This window comes from Hemitrygon akajei, chromosome 22 (assembly GCF_048418815.1).
Source record: "Hemitrygon akajei chromosome 22, sHemAka1.3, whole genome shotgun sequence".
NCBI lineage: Eukaryota > Metazoa > Chordata > Chondrichthyes > Myliobatiformes > Dasyatidae > Hemitrygon > Hemitrygon akajei.
In genome coordinates, this window is record NC_133145.1 from 59,179,351 (window position 1) to 59,199,854 (window position 20,504).

General features: G+C 38.9%; 1 protein-coding gene across 13 annotated transcripts in view; it reads right to left on the minus strand.

Moving 5' to 3' along the window:
- The window catches only part of bptf (bromodomain PHD finger transcription factor), a 174,142-nt gene that overhangs the window by 109,712 nt on the left and 43,926 nt on the right, over positions 1-20,504 (minus strand). For all 13 annotated transcript variants that reach the window (XM_073026381.1, XM_073026379.1, XM_073026383.1 and 10 more), the window contains exon 3: positions 13,236-13,459. In XM_073026381.1, the coding sequence (XP_072882482.1) occupies positions 13,236-13,459 (224 nt within the window). The remainder of the gene's footprint in view (positions 1-13,235; positions 13,460-20,504) is intronic.

A 20,504-nucleotide genomic window follows, 5' to 3' on the forward strand; every position in this document is an offset into this window, starting at 1 on the left:
TGGAACATCTACAGAATCAAGTGATTTCTTGAAACATCACTGGTGATGCCTTCACAATCTCTTCAGTTACTTCTTTAAGAACACTGGGATGTAGTCCATTTGGTCAATGTGACTTATCTATCTTCAGAGCTTTCAGCTTCCCAAGCACCTTTCCTTAGTAATAGTGACTACACTCACTTCTGCCCCCTCATACTCTCACATTTCTGGCATACTCCTGGTATCTTCCACAGTGAAAACTGATGCAAAATACTTATTCAGTTTGTCTGCCATCTTTGCTTCTATTACTATCTCTCAATCATTTCCCAGCAGTCTGATATCTACTTTTGTTTCTCTTTTACTCTTTAAATATCTGGAAAAAAAATTTGGTATCCAGTTTTATATCACTGGTTAACGCACCTTCAGTTTTTCATCTTGTCCCTCTTTTTTTTTTGGTGGTTTCTGTTGGTTTTTAAAAGCTTCCCAATCCTTTAGCGTCCACTAAATTTTGCTATATTGTATGCCCTCCCTTTGCTTTTATACTCCCAGATGGGGATCTTCTTTCATCCACGACTCTTTGAGATGTCAATAATGTCATATCTGCTGATTTTAACTGCGCTACATAATCATCTACCTTGCTTCGTAAAATTCTTGCGTTCAAACCAACATCTTTTGTCCTATATTCCCACCCTTCTTTTTAATTTCATCTCCATGTTGCCTGAAGTTAAATTCTTATCCCATTCTAAATATTTCAGTTTTAATTTTCATTCTGGAAACTTCAGGTAAACTTTCCTGCACTCACATTCTCTTTTACTTTATCCATACTTCTCCAAGCTGCTAAAGCCACTCCCAACCCCCACACCTTTTAGTTTGAAGCCCTACCTACAGCCCTAGTTATATGATTCGCCAGTACCTTAGTCCGAGCATGGTTCAGTTGGACCCCATCCTATCAGAACAGCTCCCTCCTTCCCCAATACAAGGTGTCAGTGTCTCTCAAATTTAAACCCACTTCTCCCACACCATTCTTTTGGTGCTCTTATTATCCCACAAGAATCCAATTTCCTTTTTACCTTCTGCATTTTCATTTAGTCCCCCACGACTCAAATTCCCTCAGCAGACCATTTTCCTTTGTCTCCCACATTGTTGGTGCCTACATGGACACTATGATAGTGTAGTGGTTAGTGTGATGCTATCACAGTTCAGCATTCAATTCCAGCACCATCTGCAAGGTGTCTCTGTACGTCCTCCCTGTTGAAAGAGTGAGCTTCCCCTGACTGCTCCAGTTTCCTTCCACTGTCCAAAGACATACCAGGTACGTTAATTAGTCTTTGTAAATTGTTCTGTGAATAGGTTAGGGCTAAATCAGGTTGTTGGGGGTTGCTAGGTGGTGTGGCTCAAAGGGCCAGGAGGACTTTATCTCTCAATGAGAAAAATAAAATAAACAACTGGATCTTACCTCTCCTTCTCCAAATTGCTCTGCAGGTGAGGTGAGATATCCCGAACCCATATACCACACACGTCCATACATACAACAGCTGAATGCAGGGGTGAAGTAAACTTCACTCATGCTACCGACACACTATTCTACTGCAGCAAAGAATATGTCATTCAAACTCCTTCTTCAAGTGCTAATTGTGTTACATCTCCCCTGAGACAATTATTTCACCTGTGCTATGATTATATTACAAACACAGCAGGAAAAACAAATTTAATGAATTGCAACTGTTAATATTTGAACATTTAATTCAAGAACTGTTGTCAGGCCACTTTCGGAGGTTGCAACAGCTCACATCAAATGCATACAAATCCCAAGATCATGATTTATAAAACACCCAAAAGAAAGTTATAATTGGTACAAAAACTAACTGATGTTGCACTAAACGGGATCAGTTTACCAACAATAAAATTTGCTACGCAATCTGTTAAGTATGTTTGACGTAACAACTGAATATTACATCAGCTGGTAACAGACAACAATACATTAAGTTTTCTCCTTATTTACAGTCTATTAACATTTGTGATTTAATCTCTCAAGAGTGCAGAAGGAAAATATTCCTTTTGCATCAGGCTTCATAGCAATTTTGATTCTGCAATGTCTCAAGCCAGGCAGCATGGATTACTTTAAGCAATTTATCCAGAAAATCTTTGATTAAATTTATTTACGTGCAATTTCCTTGTGCTTGTCAAAACAAAGGTAGAAGTATCCTTGGAAAACTGAGCCCATCACCACATCAAACAGTTTTACAATAAATTTTGCCCTAGCACAAAACCAGCCATCTAAAGCCAAAGCTGAATCCAACTCGATGGGTATCTGCTCCAATACCTTATGTATTTTTTGAAAAACACTTGTGTTACCGGTAAATATTTTTTCTATTTTCCACATTTCTAGCTTAAAATCCAAATTTGCTACTTGACAAAACTGCTGCCAATAATAACAAACACTATGAAGCCACATAGAAAGTGTACAGCTTGAGTTATTAATTGTGTTGCATCAAGGAATAGAAAAACATGGGCTGTTACATCAACCGATGGGCCACATAGTGAAATGGGTTTCCAAACTACTGAAGGGTAAGAGTAAAAGATGAAGATCATTGAAATATTTTGTGCCCAGAGGTAAACAAAACCAAAATTAAAGTTTCCTCTTATAATATCACAGTCAAGTAGTTTTGTTAAAATTAGTATTGGCATCAGTAAGTTGCCAAGAATTTTGATGGATTTTCATTAGATGGACAAGTGTTGGAGAAAGCAAGGAAAACTTGAAAACAAGAACCATATCAATTAGTTGTTGTTTTTTTGCCACAATACTTTGCCAGTCAACAATCACAATGTAAAAACCATTTTGCATCAGAGACTTCTCTCAAGTATGGACCACCACAGTATTATGCACAAGGCAATGATCATAAGAATATGAAATACAAGAATTTGAAAGATATACTAAAGAAAATAATCCATGACATGTGATCCAAGTTCTATGGAACTCAACATTTAAACCAACCGTACAGAACATGTGTAAATAACCTGGATTACTAATGCATTGCACCACTGTATACATACAACACACGTTCAAGTTCAAACACTGACTAAGATTGAAGAATAAGTTATGAAACCTGCCAAGTGCACCAAAACATTTTCAGCAAACAAATGGTGCCCATCTCAAAAAATGAACAAATTCCAGAACAAATGCATCCATCAGAATCCACCACTGTGCACTTCGAACTGAAACTTAGATGATATAGTTCTTGATTAATGGCAATCTGTAAATCACATTTAAATGCATATTAATTATATCTGGTCACTGAGCAGCTTGACAGCACCCACTGTAAATGTTCTCCCTTTCAAAACGGTCACTTACAATTTTTGAGAACCAACCAACACTATTAAAATGGCACCTGAAGAAATTGTCAACAACTTTGAAACTTCACAAAGAGGAAAACCAATTCATGTGAAACATGACTTTAACATACTCTGTTATTTGTTCATTTCAATGAGAACTAGGAATGATAAATAAATTACAAATTTATTTATTGTAAAACTGGTTGCAAGATTAGGTTGCAAGATTAACAGTAAAGATTAGGTTATCTTTTTAAGGTAAAGATCTACATGTAAAAACAAAGTCAATTGTAAGTGAAACAAAACCACAAGGTTGCTTTTCTGATTAGAAGTTTGAAATTGGGGGTGTACTGCAGAGATTGGTGACTGGACTCTTGATATTTGTGATGCATAATGAATTGGATGCGAATAGGTGTATGATTATCAAGTTTGCAGATGGCATGGAAATTATTAGTGTTGTGGATAGCAAAGGAAGGTTGTCCAAGGCTAATACAAACTGGAAAGTGGGATTTAATCCTGGCAGGTAAAAAGTGATGCATTTTGTTAAGTCAAAAGGGGGTTGGACTTATGTTGTAAATAGAAGAGAGCAAAGAAATGTTGATAATTAGAGGGCCTTTGGGTTGAAGAGAATAGCTCCCCAAAAGTGGGACTACTGGTAGATAAAGGTCTTGCAAAATGAATATGCCCTAGGTTGAGGCATAGAACGCACAAAACTAAGAGGTTATGTAACAGATCCACAAAACACTGGTTAGTCCACACAGAGTACACCATACAGTTCTGGTCACACTATGCAAACGATGTGGTAGCATTGAAGAAAACTCAGAGGTGATCTACCAGGATGCTGCCTGGATTGGAAGACTTTAGGTATGGGGAAGAGACTGGATTTAGCTGGGCTCTTTCCCTGGAGTGAAGGACACTGAGTCAATCTGTTCAAGGTATATACAAAAGACAAAGGCAGAGTAGATTATCAAAATCTCCCCCCCCCCCCCCCCACTGATAGGGACAATAAAAAAAGAATAAGAATCAGATTTATAATAACATGAGGGAAGAAGAGGGAATAAACTCAAGGTTTAAAGGAGACCTTGGGAGAAATTTTGCTTCACGTGAGTGCTTGATATCTGAAATTCATTACTACGAGTGGTGGTGGTATCAGATACAATCACTATGTTTAAAAGACATTTTGATAAGATGGCATAATGAACCACGGCGATGTTCTGTGGGCTATGTACAATACTTCAAAATATACCTCTTTTGAATTACTCTCACTGCAATCTGCAGCATGTGTTTTCCTTTAAGCAATGTACTTTTAAATCAATTTAATGAACTACAGATTTCACGACCTTCTGAAGGACTTGGTGGTTTTAACTCCTAAGCAAGCAGGTACAGCACCTTCAAGTGGATGTAAGTTCATCACCGTGACCGGAAGCGAGAGGTTGGGGGGGGGGGGGGCAGGGGGAAGGACTCCCAGCCAGGCTGAAACGCAGAGGGATGAGGTCCCCTTAACCCAGAATCTTATTTGCAAATGTGCAGCTGCTGGAGATCAAAATTGAGGACAGATGGGTGAGACTGATGTATCGTAGGGAAATGAGGAAGTGTTGCATTCGGTGTTTTACCAAGATGTGGCTTACTCAGAGTACGCCAGATATGGTGAGCAGACCCAAAGGCTTCTCAGTAAACAGGATCCACTAAATTGATGGTTCAGTAAAGGCGGGGGTGTGTTTACCATGATATACTCTCTGCGCTGCTCGGATGTGGCAGTTTTATCATACTTGTGTTCCTCTGACCTTGAAGACCTAATGATCAAATGCCAACCATTCTAATTACCAAAAGAACACTCCTCTGTGATTCTGAGTGCAGTTACATACCACCACCAGATGACTATAATCAAGTGCTGGAAATACTGCGTGATCCCATCAGCAAACAAGAAAAAGTCTACCCTGACACATTTCAAATCATAGTTGGGGATTTCAATCAAGCTTATTTGAAGAAATCTCTGCCGAATTACCATCAGCATATAACCTATAGCACTAAAGGTCCCAACACACTAGAACTCTGCTTTCTAAGATAAGGAGTGCCTTCCATTCCATGCCCAGACCACACTGCAGGAAATCTAATCACTTGGTTGTCCTTCTCCTGCCTGTATGCAGGCAAACACTAAACAGAAAGGTTCCAGAGAATAGGACAACAAAAAGGAATGAGTAGCTGAGGAGATTGTGGAGGGGGCAAGGTTTCAAGTTCTTGGGTCACTAGAACATTTTCTGGGGAAGGGATATGACTTGTACAAGTGGGATGGGTTGCACCTGAACTGGAGGGGAACCAATATCCTGGTTAACCAATAGCTAAAGCTATTGGGGAGGGTATAAACACTGGAGAGTTGTCAGAGGTCACAGCGGGACATTGATAGGATGCAGAACTGGGCTGAGAAGTGGCAGACAGAGTTCAACCCAAATAAGTGTGAAGTGATTCATTTCGTCAGATCAGATTTGAAGAGGTTTATTAAAAATCGCCTTCCTTTTTTAATATATGGCATCTATTTAATATCTTATATTCACCCTCAATTGGGACTCCTGAATGTGTCATTTCTCTTGTTGCGGAGAAAGCAATCGATTGTGTGGAGTGAAATTACCTTTATTCGGTTTTAGAAAAATTTGATTTTGGACACAGTTTTATATCATGGATTAAATTGTTATATTCATGTCCCACCACTTCTGTTTTGACCAACTCTCAGCAATCCCAGTCTTTTAGGCTTAAATGTGGCACCCAACAAGGATACCCTTAAGTCCCTTACTTTTTGATTTGGCCATGGAGCCACTGGCGATTGCGTTTCGTAGCTGTGCTGAACTGATGGGGATTTGGAGGGGAGGTGTTGATCATAAAGTTTCTCTTTATGCCGATGATCTTTTACTTTTTATATCAAACCTGTCTACTTCCTTACCCCCAATGTTTTTACTTCTTAATCAATTTAGTCAGCTTTTCGGTTACAAATTTACGTTACACAAGAGCGAACTCTTCCCAATCAACAGAGAAGCAGAAGCATTAGTATTTCATGACCTCCCTTTTAAAGTAGCTAATAATCAATTCATTTACCGTGGTAGTACAGTAACAAGGAACTTCAAGAAACTTTTTTGAGAAAATTTTGCTAATCTTTTTAAATTCTACAAAACAGAGTTTGACACAGTGGTCATCCTTGTCCATGTCTCTGGTAGGTTGAAGTAATGTTATTAAAATGTATATCCTTCCTAAATTTTTATACTTATTTCAGTCTATACCAATTTTTATTTCTAAAGCTTTTTTTGACTCCTTAGATTCTACCATTTTGTCCTATCTATGGAAGGGCAAACATTCTAGACTTAATAAAGCTTACCTCCAAAACTCTAAAAAAGGTGGTATGGCTTTACCTAATTTCTTTTTATATTATTGGGCAGCTAATATTCGCTGTCTTACTTTTTGGTCCTTTTTTCATAATCAGTCTGACTGCCCAAAATGGGTGGCAATGGAGTTGAACTCTACTAAGGATCTCTCCATTTCTGCACTTCTTGGATCCACACTTCCTTGTCACTTGCTTAGACTATTTGTTAATCCTCTTATTAGACATACTCTGAGAATATGGGCTCAGTTCAGAAAATATAACGGCCTTCATGGTTTCTCTCTCTCTCTCTAGTCCAATTTCACACAATCATCTTTTCCTACCTTCTATGCAAGACTCAACACTTCATGATTGGTATAGAAAGGGCATTAGGTGCTTTGAAGATCTTTTCATATATAATCGTTTTGCAACTTTTCAACAACTGTCTGTACAGTTTAACCTTCCTAATACTCACTTCTTTAGATCCCTTCAAATTAGACATTCCATTAACCCTTTAATATCAAATTTTCCTGAGATGCCCGAGAAAAATGTTATGGACCTGTTTCTTTGTAATAATCCATTGGGTAAAGGTTTAATATCTACTATTCATGATAAGTTAGTGATCTTGAGGCATGCGCCCTTCAATAAAATTAGAAATGCCTGGAAACACGATTTAAATATTTCTTTATCTGATGCGGTTTAGGATTCAATTCTTTAGTCAGTTAACTCAACCTCTTTATGTGCTTGCATATGTGCCTTTTGCAGTTTAAGGTTGTACATAGAGCTCGTATATAAATTATCGCGTTTTTATCCTGACATTAGTCCCGTTTGTGACAAGTGTAAAGGGGGCGAGGCTTCCCTTATTCATATGTACTGGGCTTGTCCTGGTCTAGAGAAATTCTGGAGAGAAGTTTTTTTAAAATCTTTATCCCATATTCTTAACTGCCACTTAGAATCTAACCCTCTGATTGCTCTTTTTGGCACCTTGGGTGAAGTAGACACGCATTTGAGTCCGACTAAACGTCAAACATTATCTTTTGCCTCTCTTTTGGCTAGATGGTTAGTTCTTCTCAGGTGGAGAGATGTTGCCCCAGCCACTCATGCTCCAATGGCTTAGTGATATTATGTCCTGTTTAGACCTTGAAAAGATTCATTATTCACTTCTCAATTCAGACATAAAGTTTCATAAGGTGTGGGGACCTTTTCTTGAATATTTCCATAACTCCTCTTTAGATTAAGTTTATTCTTTTTTTTGTATATAATTCCTTACTTTCAGCTTTTTTTCCTCTAAGTTTTATGGGTTTTTTTTTTAAATGTGAATTACATAATATTTTTTCTTATAATTTATTTACAGCTCTGTGGGGTCGAATGCTCCGATTAATTTTTCTTGTATACATTGAAATGGTTGGCCTGGAGTTTTGTAGTGGAAGGGTGGGGAGGATACTAACTTTATATGATTTTATTTTGGGTGCTTTTTCTTTATTGTTATCAATTATATATTAGACACGTTTGTTTTGCACTGTATAAATCTCCATTTTGTTGATTTTTTTTGTAGTTGTATTGTAGAAACTCATAAAAAATTAATTTAAAAAAAGAAAGGCTTATGGTGTATTGGCCTTCATCAACCATGAGATTGAGTTCAAGAGATGTGAGGTAATGTTACAGATATACAAGACCTTAGTTAGACCCCACTTGGAGTACTGTGTTCAGTTCTGGTCACCTCACTACAGGAAAGATGTGGATACTATAGAGAGTACAGAAGAGATTTACAAGGATGTTGCCTGGATTTGACAGCGTGCCTTATGAGAATAGGTTGATTGAACTTGGCCTTTTCTCCTTAGAGCAATGGAGGATGAGAGGTGACCTGATAAAGGTGTATAAGATGATGAGAGGCATTTATCCTGTGGATAGCCAGAGGTTTTTTTCCCAGTACTGAAATGGCTAACATGAGAGGGGCATAGTTTTAAGATGTTTGGAAGTAGGTAAAGGAGGGTTGCCAGAGGGAAGTTTTTCCACAGAGCGGTGAGTACATGGAACTTACTGCCAGCAATGGCAGTAGAGGCAGATAGAATAGGGTCTTTTAAGAGACTCTTAGGTGCATGGAGCTTAGAAAAATGGAGGGCTATGCAATAGGGAAATTCTAGAGTAGGTTACATGGTTGGCACAACACTGTGGGCCAAAGTACCTGTAATATGCTGCGGATTTCTATGTTCTTTGTTCACTCCAATTTGCCTCCCAGCACAACAGGTCCACAGCAGATGCCATCTCATTGGCTTTTCACTGAACTCTGGAACATCTGGACAGTGAAGATGTTTACATCAGGATGTTCTTTATCGACTACAGCTCAGCATTCAATACCATGTCCCGAATACCTCCTTGTGCAACTGGATCTTCAATTTCCTCACTGCAGACCCCAGTCAATTCAGATTGCCAATAACATCTCCACAATCTCTATCAGCACAGGTGCACAGACTGGTGCTTAGCTCCATAGACCCTATTCTACACTTATGACCTAGTGGCTAAGCACAGCTACAATGCTATTTTTAAGTTTGCTGATGACACCACTGTCGTTGGCTGAATCAAAGGTGGTGACAAGTCAGCATACAGGAGGGAGACTGAAACCCTGAGTGGTGCCAAAACCGCAACCTCTGAATCAATGTCAACAAGACCAAGAAGCTGATTATTGATTTCAGGAAGAGGAAACCAGAGGTAAATGAGCCAGCCCTCATCAGAAGATCAGCAGTGGAGAGGGTTCGCAACTTTAAATTCCTCAGTGTTATCATGCTGAAGGATAACAATTACAAAGAAAGCACAGCAACACCTCTAATTTCTTCAAAGTTTACAAAAATTCTGCATATCTAAAGCTTTGATAAACTTATATAGATGTGTGGTGGAGAGTATACTGAATGGCTGGATCACAACCTGTTATGGAAACACAATAGACAGTAGGTGCAGGAGTAGGCCATTCAGCTCTTCTAGCCAGCACCGCCATTCACTGTGATCATGGCTGATTATACACAATCAGTACCCCGTTCCTGCCCTCTCCCCATATCCCTTGACCCCGCTATCTATAAGAGCTCTATCTAACTCTCTCTTGAATGCATCCAGAGACTTGGCCTCCACTGCCTTCTGGGGCAGAGCATTCCACATATCCACCACTCTCTGGGTGAAAAAGTTTTTCCGCATCTCTGTTCTACATGGCCTACCCCTTATTCTTAAACTGTGGCCTCTAGTTCTGGACTCACCCATCAGCGGGAACACGCTTCCTGCCTCCAGTGTGTCCAATCCCTTAATAATCTTATATGTTTCAATCAGATCCCCTCTCATCCTTCTAAATTCCAATGTATACAAGCCCAGTCGCTCCAATCTTTCAATATATGACAGTCCCGCCATTCCGGGAATTAACCTTGTGAACCTACGCTGCACTCCCTCAATAGCAAGAATGAATACCAAAAATACTCCAGGTGGGGTCTCACCAGGGCCCTGTACAGTTGCAGAAGGACCTCTTTACTCCTATACTCAATTCCTCTTGTTATAAAAGCCAGCATGCCATTAGCTTTCTTCACTGCCTGCTGTATCTGCATGCTTGCTTTCATTGACTGATGTACAAGAACTCCTAGATCTCATTGTACTTCCCCTTTTCCTAACTTGACTCCATTTAGATAGTGATCTGCCTTCCTGTTCTTGCCACCAAAGTGGATAACCTCACATTTATCCACATTAAACTGCACCTGCCATACATTTGCCCACTCACCCAACCTGTCCAAATCACCCTGCATTCTCATAATATCCTCCTGACATTTCACGCTGCCACCCAGCTTTGTGTCATCAGCAAATTTGCTAATGTTACTTTTAATCCCTTCATCTAAATCAGGGGTGTCAAACTCATTTTAGGTCACGGGCCGGATTGAGCAAAATGCAGCTTCATGCGGGCCGGATCAGTTGGACGCGTGCGAACGCAGCTTTCGTTGCCTCCGTTTTTTCAGCCTGCTCTCATGTGTCTCAGTCTCTGCTATAACTACAAAGTGTTTCACTTTACAAATTCCGTTTCTTATGAAGAAGACTGCCGAGCAAGACTGCCGAATAAACACTAAAAACCCTGAAAACCTGGTACCTGAATAAACTCAGCATTAGCCATATCATACGCCATAGGCGCTTCGATTACTGGGGCCAGCTTTAATAGTAATTAGATATTATCTCGCGGGCCAAAGATAATTCCACCGCGGGCCGGATTTGGCCCGCGGACCTTGAGTTTGACATATATGATCTAAATCATTAATGTATATTGTAAACAGCTGCAGTCCCAGCACCGAACCTTGCGGTACCCCACTGGTCACAGCCTGCCATTCCGAAAGGGACCCGTTAATCACTACTCTGTTTCCTGTCAGCCAGCCAATTTTCAATCCATGTCAGTACTCTGCCCCCAATACCATGTGCCCTAATTTTGCCCACTAATCTCCTATGTGGGACTTTATCAAAAGCTTTCTGGAAGTCCAGGTACACTACATCCACTGGCTCTCCCTTGTCCATTTTCATAGTTACATCCTCAAAAAACTCCAGAAGATTAGTCAAGCATGATTTTTCCTTCATAAATCCATGCTGACTTGGACTGATCCTTCTACTGCTATCCAAATGTGTCGTAATTTCCTCTTTTATAATTGACTCCAGCATCTTTCCCACCACTGAAGTCAGGCTAACCGGTCTATAATTCCCTGTTTTCTCTCACCCTCCTTTCTTGAAAAGTGGGACAACATTAGCCACCCTCCAATCAGCAGGAACTGTTCCTGAATCTATAGAACATTGGAAAATGATTACCAATGCATCCACGATTTCTAGAGCCACCTCTTTAAGTACCCTGGGATGCAGACTATCAGGTCCTGGGGACTTATCAGCCTTCAGACTCAACAGTCTATCCAACACCGTTTCTTGCCTAATATAAATTTCCTTCAGTTCATCCTTTACCCTAGTTCCTTTGGCCACAATTACATCTGGGAGATTGTTTGTGTCTTCCCTAGTGAAAACAGATCCAAAGTACCTGTTCAACTCATCTGCCATTTCCTTGTTCCCCATAATAAATTCACCCGTTTTTGTCTTCAATGGCCCAATTTTGGTCTTAAATATTTTTTTGCTATTCACATACCTAAAGAAGCTTTTACTGTCCTCCTTTATATTCTTGGCTAGTTTACCTTCGTACCTCATTTTTTCTTGGTGTATTGCCTTTTTTGTTATCTTCTGTTGCTCTTTAAAAGCTTCCCAGTCCTCCGGTTTCCCGCTCATCTTTGCTATGTTATACTTCTCTTTTATTTTTATACTGCCCTTTACTTCCCTCATCAGCCACGGCCGCCCCTTACTCCCCTTAGGATCTTTCTTCCTCTTTGGAATGAACCGATCCTGTACCTCCTGCATTATTCCCAGAAATACCTGCCATTTTTGTTCCACTGTCTTTCCTGCTAGGGTATTGTTCCATTGAACTTTGGCCAGCTCCTCCCTCACAGCTCCATAGTTCCCCTTGTTCAACTGTAATACTGACACATCCGATTTTCCCTTCTCCTTCTCAAATTGTAGGTTAAAACATATCATATTATGGTCACCAATGCTTTTGAACAGAAAACCCTACAGAAAGTAGTGGATACGGCCCAGTCCATCACAGGTAAAGCCCTACACCATTAAGCACATCTACATGAAATGCTGTCACAGGAAAGCATCATCCATCATCAGGAACCCCACCACCCAGGCCACGCTCTCTTCTCGCTGCTGCCATCAGGAAGGTGGTACAGAAGCTTCAGGACTCACACCACCAGGTTCAGGAACAGTTATTACCCCACAGCCATCAGGGTCTTGAACAAGAGGGGATAATTTCCACTCAACTCCACTTGCCCCATCACTGAACTGTTCCTAAAACCTATGGACTTACTTTCAAGGATTCTTCATCTTGTTTGTTGACATTTATTGCTTATTTACTTATTATTATATCATCTTTTTTGTACTGCAGTTTGTTGTTTTTTTGCACACTAGCTGTCTGCCCTGTTTGAGTGCAATCTTTCATTGATTCTGTTATGGTTATTGGATTTATTGAGTATGCTCACAAGAAAATGAAGCTCAGAGTTATATATGGTGACAGATATGTACTTTGATAATAACTTTACTTTGAACATTTAAGTCAGCACTTGAAAATATAAGGCAAAGATAGATACAGATATGATTGGTATTAATAGAAAAAAGATCAGCATGGATGACGTGGGCCAACAGACCTGTTTCTGTGGTGTGCAACTCTGTTAATTGGTCAAAGAAAAATGATTAGTCAGCATCAAAGGAAAAGTCACAACAGTGATGACAAAGCCTTCGTAAAGTTTACACATGAAAAATACTCTTCAAATGCTGCCCAAGCTGATGTGCATTTGCAGAACTTGCTGCTTATTTCTGAAGTTGCAAATCACTTATCAAAACTTGTTACAAACAAACCATCAGTATCTAACACCTGAAAAGAAATGCTCCTATACAACAGAAAACTGAAGGCCACCTTTTCTTCAAATCTTAAAATTATAGACATAAATCACAAATCCTAAGTGCCAACTTCACTTACCATTAGCTGCGGTTAGACAAGATTTATTATTTCCACGAACTTTATTAGTCAGGTCTTCTGTAATATCCATATGCCGATGAATTTCATCACGCATTTCTTCCAGTATTTTGCAGAGGTCATACTCCCAGTACTCTTTGTCCAGAGAGTCAATAAGTTCAGCCAGCTGTACCTTTGAGCTGTAATACCACACTTTTTTATCCTTTCCATCTTCTTTGTCTTCCTCACTGAATAAAAAGAAAAACCCATTTTAGATCAATTTGGCATCCAAGGCAAGATTATCACACAGTGAAAACACAGTGGTCAAATGGGGTCAGGATTAAGAAGCACAAACAACAGATGATCCCATTGAGCTTGTTTTCATTATGTGACACGTAAAATGCCTCATTTGCTTAATATATTCCAAATTAAGTTGCAAAATCCCTTTTCTTACCATTTAAGGCTATTTAAAATGAGGCTGGGAAACACAAATTCAATTTCCCACCACTTATACTGCTATATACAGATGAGAAGAGAATACAATTAATATTGCATTATTACAGGTACTAAAATACTCTTGTACTGTTAAAGTTTAGTGATTTATACATTACAAGGATTATGTTTTAATAGATTTAAGATGCTGTAATATTAAAGCTAACACAGTAGCAAAAGGATTTTCAAAAACTAATCTGTATATTTTGCAAACCGAAGAACAAAACACCAACATATCACAGCATGACAGATACATTATTGATTAGACATGACGTTGATATTCACGGAAAACAGCATCATAAAGAAACATATATAGTGTTATTCCCTTGCACTTCTTAAAACCTTTTGTTGTTGAAAAACTGTAACAACTTGAAGCCAAAGCAAACTTTAAATTGTTTCATCTTTATGGCAATGAAAATTAACCTAAAGGAGAAACCCTGGTCAATTACTGAATAAAGGTGGCAGCTACCAACACTGATAAGCACCTGGGTTCTTGGCCATTTAATTGAATTAACTTAATGCAATGTACCAGCACGGTAACTTTTTAATGTAACAAGTTTAACTTTTATTTGAGAAACAGTTTCTTTCCCCGGGCCTTTAGGCTTCTCAACTCCCTGCCGCAATGCATTTGAAATGTCACTGGTTAATCTGTTTTACACCTTACAATATTTAATACAACGCACTTTAGTTTGTTACTCATGTATCAAACAAGTTAATAAATTTATTATTTTTCAGGAATTCAAGATAGAGGCACAAGTTTGTACTCCGCCAAGACTGCAGTAATGAACCAACCCAGGAAGGTTTTAAAGTACATGTTAGATAGACAGCAAATGAGGAACACACTTACTGTCAATAAACTTGAACTCAAATTCTAAGAGTGTAACAACTGCAAATATCTTATATACAAAGGCTTCAAAGTATTTCGCTCTGAGCATTTGAAGTTAGCTGCCCTCCTGCAATTTGAGAGTAATAAATCTAATTCATAAATTCGCCTAAGACATTGCACAGTTCCAGCTTCTTCTAGGTCCCAGCTTTTGCCCTCTTCTTGAGTTTTAAATAGATTATACACCTAAAAGTACTGAAGCAATGAATTTAAGGATATTTAATCATCCATTTACTATAATTAGGATGACAAAATTGCAAACCGCTATCTCAAAGATCCTCCTCAGGTATCACCAAGTTAATAACCTTAATATTTCTAGATGTGGAACATTGGATAAATTCTCACTTAAGGTGCCTTTGCCACAAAAAATGTCATTCAGAAGATCTCATGAGCCCTTGAAAAAAGGATCTAGTGCTTTCCCAGCGTATGTGACCTGGGACTCAGAATGGCTGGCGTTCCTACAGCTTTCCCTGTGAATGCAGAGCAGCGTATATCAGCCAGGCGGGATTCACAGCGGAAACTGGAATCAAGGAGCACAAGAGGTATATCTGTTTAGGTTACTGGAGAAATCAGCAGTAGCAGAACATTGCATTTGCAATAGCTGTAAGATTGATTTCATCGGCACAAAACTACTTTGTTACAACAATGACTTTTGGGACCACCTGGTGAAGAGAGCCATTGAAATAAAACTAGAGGAAAGGAATTTTAGCAAAGACAAAGTCTCGCTCTAAGCAAGAACTGGAATTTGATTGTAAACAAAGTGGCACAGCAGAAACCTGATTGGATGAGGACTAACCAATCAGGAGGGATGGACAACTGGGGTATAAGTACCACCAGACGAGACATGCCCAGGAGTCATCCCTGATGAAGATGGCAGAGTTTGTCATCAAAACATCGGTTAAAAATGATATCCATACCTAGCTGGAATCCTGAGAAGAATTTATTCTTCGTGATCTCGTTTACCTCTTCTACATTTTCTTACAAAGTACAAATCATTACTATATTTCTGATAATTTATTGCTGACAGTTTAGAAAAATCCTTGACGGAAAAAGACCATGTGCACTTAATGTGTAATACACAAATTCAGAGTGATACTACCAGCAGCCTCAAGGAATTCCGCTAGGTCTCTCATACACTACGAGTCTGTGAATTCTTTAGTGTTAATCAGTATTTTAACAACACTCTGCAACTGCAAAGGAACAGTTTTTCCACACAACTGCTACACTAAATCATGATTTATTCATTGCAACAACTTGCACTTCCACTTAGTGACACTGCTTTGAAATTATTTTAGAAACAGTGCCCCAAAATAATTACTCCAGCAGCCAACTTGATGTACTGCTATGCATTATGCATAAACTCTGTTTAACATTTCAGGAAATGCCGCACAATATTTGCTACCTGTTACCATGCTGCAGACATAATGAACACTGAAAAGAATGAAGATTTAGGTTTAAATTGCTTTCATTAACAAATTTTCCATAACTAAATTATTGCAATAAAATCACATCACTAACTGCAGATAACCCCACAAATCACCTTTAAGTGTTCAGACTTGCACTGTGTATAAATATGTGGTTAGAATGAATGACTGCCTAATTTGCAATGTTACTGCCCTTCTCCCCCCCCCCCCCCCCCTTAACTAGCCACCAATGTACATTCAAATGTTCAACTGATGACTGTTGGAAATTAGAACAGAGGAGGGCATTCAGCCCATCATATCTGTGCCAACAGTAAGACTATCCAGCCAAATCTCACCTTCCAGCAGTAACACATAACGTTATGAAAAAAGACCAAATTGCATTTGGCCAGTACCATGGATGATGAATGGTTTGGTGACGTATGGGCCCTCGCTGAGACACGGTACATGAGCTACCAAATAGGGCAAGGACTAGTTCAGCCACTGTTTAACAAGGTCAAGGCCATCTGAAATAGTCCTCAGTCTCGCACGAAGAAACAGGTCCTAGGGTTAATAGGGTGGTATCACTGTTTTATCCTTCAGTTTGCCACCTTCGCAGTCCCCCTAACAGAAATGATGCTGAAGTCTGCAAAGAATCCAGTCCAGTGGATTAAAGAATGTGAGGAAGCCTTTGTGACTCTGAAGGAGGCTCTGTTGTTCACCAAACTATTCACCATTCAAGATGATGCCTCAGCAGTGGGGATTGGAGCAGTTATAGCCCAGGGGAAAGAGGGAGAACAGCCAGTATTGTACCTTAGTCAGAAGCTGCTACCACAGGAGACACTGCTGAGAAGGAAGTTGTTGCCATAAAATTACCTGCCAGGCAGAGAATTCGTTCTGGGGATCAACTATAAAGCATCAACCTGATCCATTTCAACATCCATCAAAAGGCAGGCCAGGACAACATCATGGCAGACTCTCTCTCCCGATTGCCTGCCTTGTGCAATCCAGAAGGGGGGGGGGGGGGGGGTGATGAGACAGAACAGGTTGGCAATGCTAATTCTCCCGCTAAACTTGTCCCTTTGCCTGGTTAGTCACTCCTCCTCATTCCATTCCTGGTCTAGTTTCCCAGCAGTTCACACACTGTACCATCCCAGCCTGCAGTTTTTGGGAGTTCACCATTTACACAGCCCCAACAGTAAAACAATTGCTAGCTTGGCTAATCAAGACAATCCCTTTAGTTAACATGCTCTGCTGGTTTATAACTCATAAAAATACAATTTTTAGACATTTCAAACAGTTTCATTTATTTTTACTCACACCGTTATATTGGTTTGTAGACAACATAACGGCCCCAAAAGACCCGAGGGAGAGTTTAGGGCATCTTAACATAATGCTTGGGTTAGTGAGAGCAGGCACATTACACCCTACGCAGGCAACACTGTTCTTTTATATTTATCCGAGCATGTGGACACTGATCTATGGGTTTAATGAAGGTATTTGTTGTGGGATAAAACTGTAGGGTGTTAGAATCCCTGATTAAAGTGTTCCCATTCTGTATCTGAAATAATTGTTATGGTCTGGTAATGTGATTATTCCCCCCCCCACCCCCAACCAGACCAACAGTGGAATTTTCTGGTTCTTCAAGGCCAGACGAAGGCAAATTTAAACCCTCAATCTGGCTTTGCTAGAGAGGTATGGAGGCTGGATTTGACAGTTGGTGAATAGTTATATTGGAAAGTAAAGACAAAGTGTGTTATGGAGAAAGCCTCTATCTTTGTAAATATTTGTACATACAAGTTTGTATTTCATTTGTCTACTTGCAAATATTTTTTCTTCGTAACTTTTGAGCAGCTTTTGCACTTTTTCTTTGCACTCAAATGTTATGGTTTACCATCTATTTCGTCAGGCACACTTACCCACACCTGATAACAAGGTGTGACAACCTCACTATTCATGACTTAGTATGAAAGAGCTACAATTGGTGGGATCAATTGCTTGCGGTATTATCACGTAGCTCTATCTCATGCTGCTCTCCAGAAGACTTTTTCATCCTACTGATGAAACTCAGTACTACTAAAACTTGTCAATAACATAAAATTCACATTTGGATTCATTTTGCTTCAAAAATTCCACAACTGGGCTTTCAAAATACCCAGAGACTACTGACTAAACCCATCTATTTGTTGGATGCTTTGAATAATAGTTTGATAGCACTGAAAAATCAAGAAGAATAAGAGATTGTGTGGAATTGGTGCAAGTATTCAAAAAATTCATAAGAAAATTAATTCTTCAGTGACATCTTCTGTAAGGGAAAGGCTAAGGAACCCTGTATTTATTATTATTTCCGATTTCATTTTAGTTGTATTTTGAAGAAACAGATTCATTTGTAATGGCTCTGGACCTCCAAATATTTTATTTGTAAAGGCCAAACAAGCAAGAAAGCTCTAAGAAACAGTAAAAGGCAATGACTAAACTGGAATGTTTCCCTCTTCCTTTCAGCTCATTGGGATAAACTGCAATGTTCAACAAGGAGTTTAGCCAAGACAACATTATCGCACAAAGAAAATGAAAGTCCAATAATTAGAAATGACTTTCGTGATTAAAATATGCAGATGTGGAATAATTTACTGACATGTCCTCTCCAGATTAAAATTGACTCACTATGATTACAGGCCAAACAGCCAGCAGTGAAAGAGGAAAAAAAGAACAATTACACAAAATATTCAACAGAATTAGTTTTTGAAACATTTATTTTAGGAACAGCAAAGCTTCAATTATATTCTAAATGACCAAAACTCAAAAATGATTTAAGCTTGAACTTAGTCTAAATTACTAAAAACTTAAAATGATCAGCAATGCTAATGCATTAAATATAACAAAAGATACTCTGTCAAATGGACAGAATAGATAAGGCAATTGTTTTTGTAAAACATCAGCACTGCACTAACTGGAAGCATTAAATCAAAATCTTTTTTGCTAATTCAAGAAAATAACAAAATCCTAACCAATTATTCAGAAAGGAGGGTCTTTATTCCACTACCTGGATCAGCATGTATTCGACTGATACAAAAAAATTAGTCGTGAAATGCTTTGACATGACCCAAGAATGAGAAGGGCATTTTATACAAAAAGAACTAAACTTAATAAAACAGGAACGAGTTATTTTGCATCCAAAGCATTTTCCATCATTTAATTTCAAAGTATCTGCACCTCCCTCCACCATTCTATATTGCTTAATAATTGTACAAATCAGAAATTTATTGATCTCAGGATTCAATATATTCAACTCTTTCTGTCTTTCTCTGTTCAAATCGATCATGATATTCTGCCTGAATGTCTAATTTTATTCTACACCCTTGCAATCTTCCAGAAAGAAATATGGACATTTCTGAACTATCCACTGATCAAACATACTGATTCAAAATTAATTTCAGCTAACCTACATTACTCAAACATCTAGTCTATACAATCTATTTCCATAATTTAATTCATTTCAACTCAGTATCACCCCAATGTTCCACTGGATATAATGAAACCAGTAAACAATTCTAAAACACATGGGAAAACATTTACAAGTTAAAAGGAAGGGAAATCAGTCAGTTCACTTGCCTTTTTTAATAAAAATGAGTAAAGTGATAAGTATTAGAAAAGCTGCTTTAATTTCACTTTTTAAATTTGGATTTTGCTCTCTCGGGAGCTCAAAGATCTCCCCAGTAGAAAGCAACTCTAGCAATATCTCCATAAACGACACAAAATGCCGGAGGAACTCAGCAATTCAGGCAGCGTCTATGGTGGGGTGGGGGGGGGGGGGGAGAGAAAGAGGAGAGAATAAACAGTTCTGATCAAAGTGCTCAGCCTAAAATGCCATCTGTTTATTCCCATCCATAGATAATGCCTGTCTTGCTGAGTTCCTCCAGCATCTTGTGTGTTGCTCAAGATTTCCAGCATCTACAGAATCTCATGTTTATAGTATCTTAATAAGCCCTTTTGCAAAAAGTCTTGAATAGCCAATTAGAAGGTACAATTTATTTAACCCCTAGTCATAACTTGTACATCTAACATAAAATGCTATGCATACAACAACTTCCTTCTTACTGCATCTCAAAGTGTGATTTTAAGTGCACTAACAATGACATAGAGCTTAATGAATCATGGTGTGCCATGTCCCTTGACTGCTATTGGAATCATAAGAATGAAATACCCACAAAGGCACTTTATTTACTTATTTAAGAAAATGCATTTTCTTGTACCTCTGTTTATCCTCAAAGTACAAATCAGGAATCTGGCAGTTTAAGTTACAGTAAATACAAGCCCACTAAACTGTGAATAAACAATTACCATCTCCTTTGCAGGGACTCGTTGATTTATGGGCTGTTCCTGGGGACAAAGACATCAAGTGCTGCTGCAAGATCACCAACTCAGTGACCAACACTTTGGTCTACCAAAAACCTGCTGGTTTTCCAGCACATCGAGATGTCCATGCTGAAGTATACAATGAAGCCTGGCACAACTAAT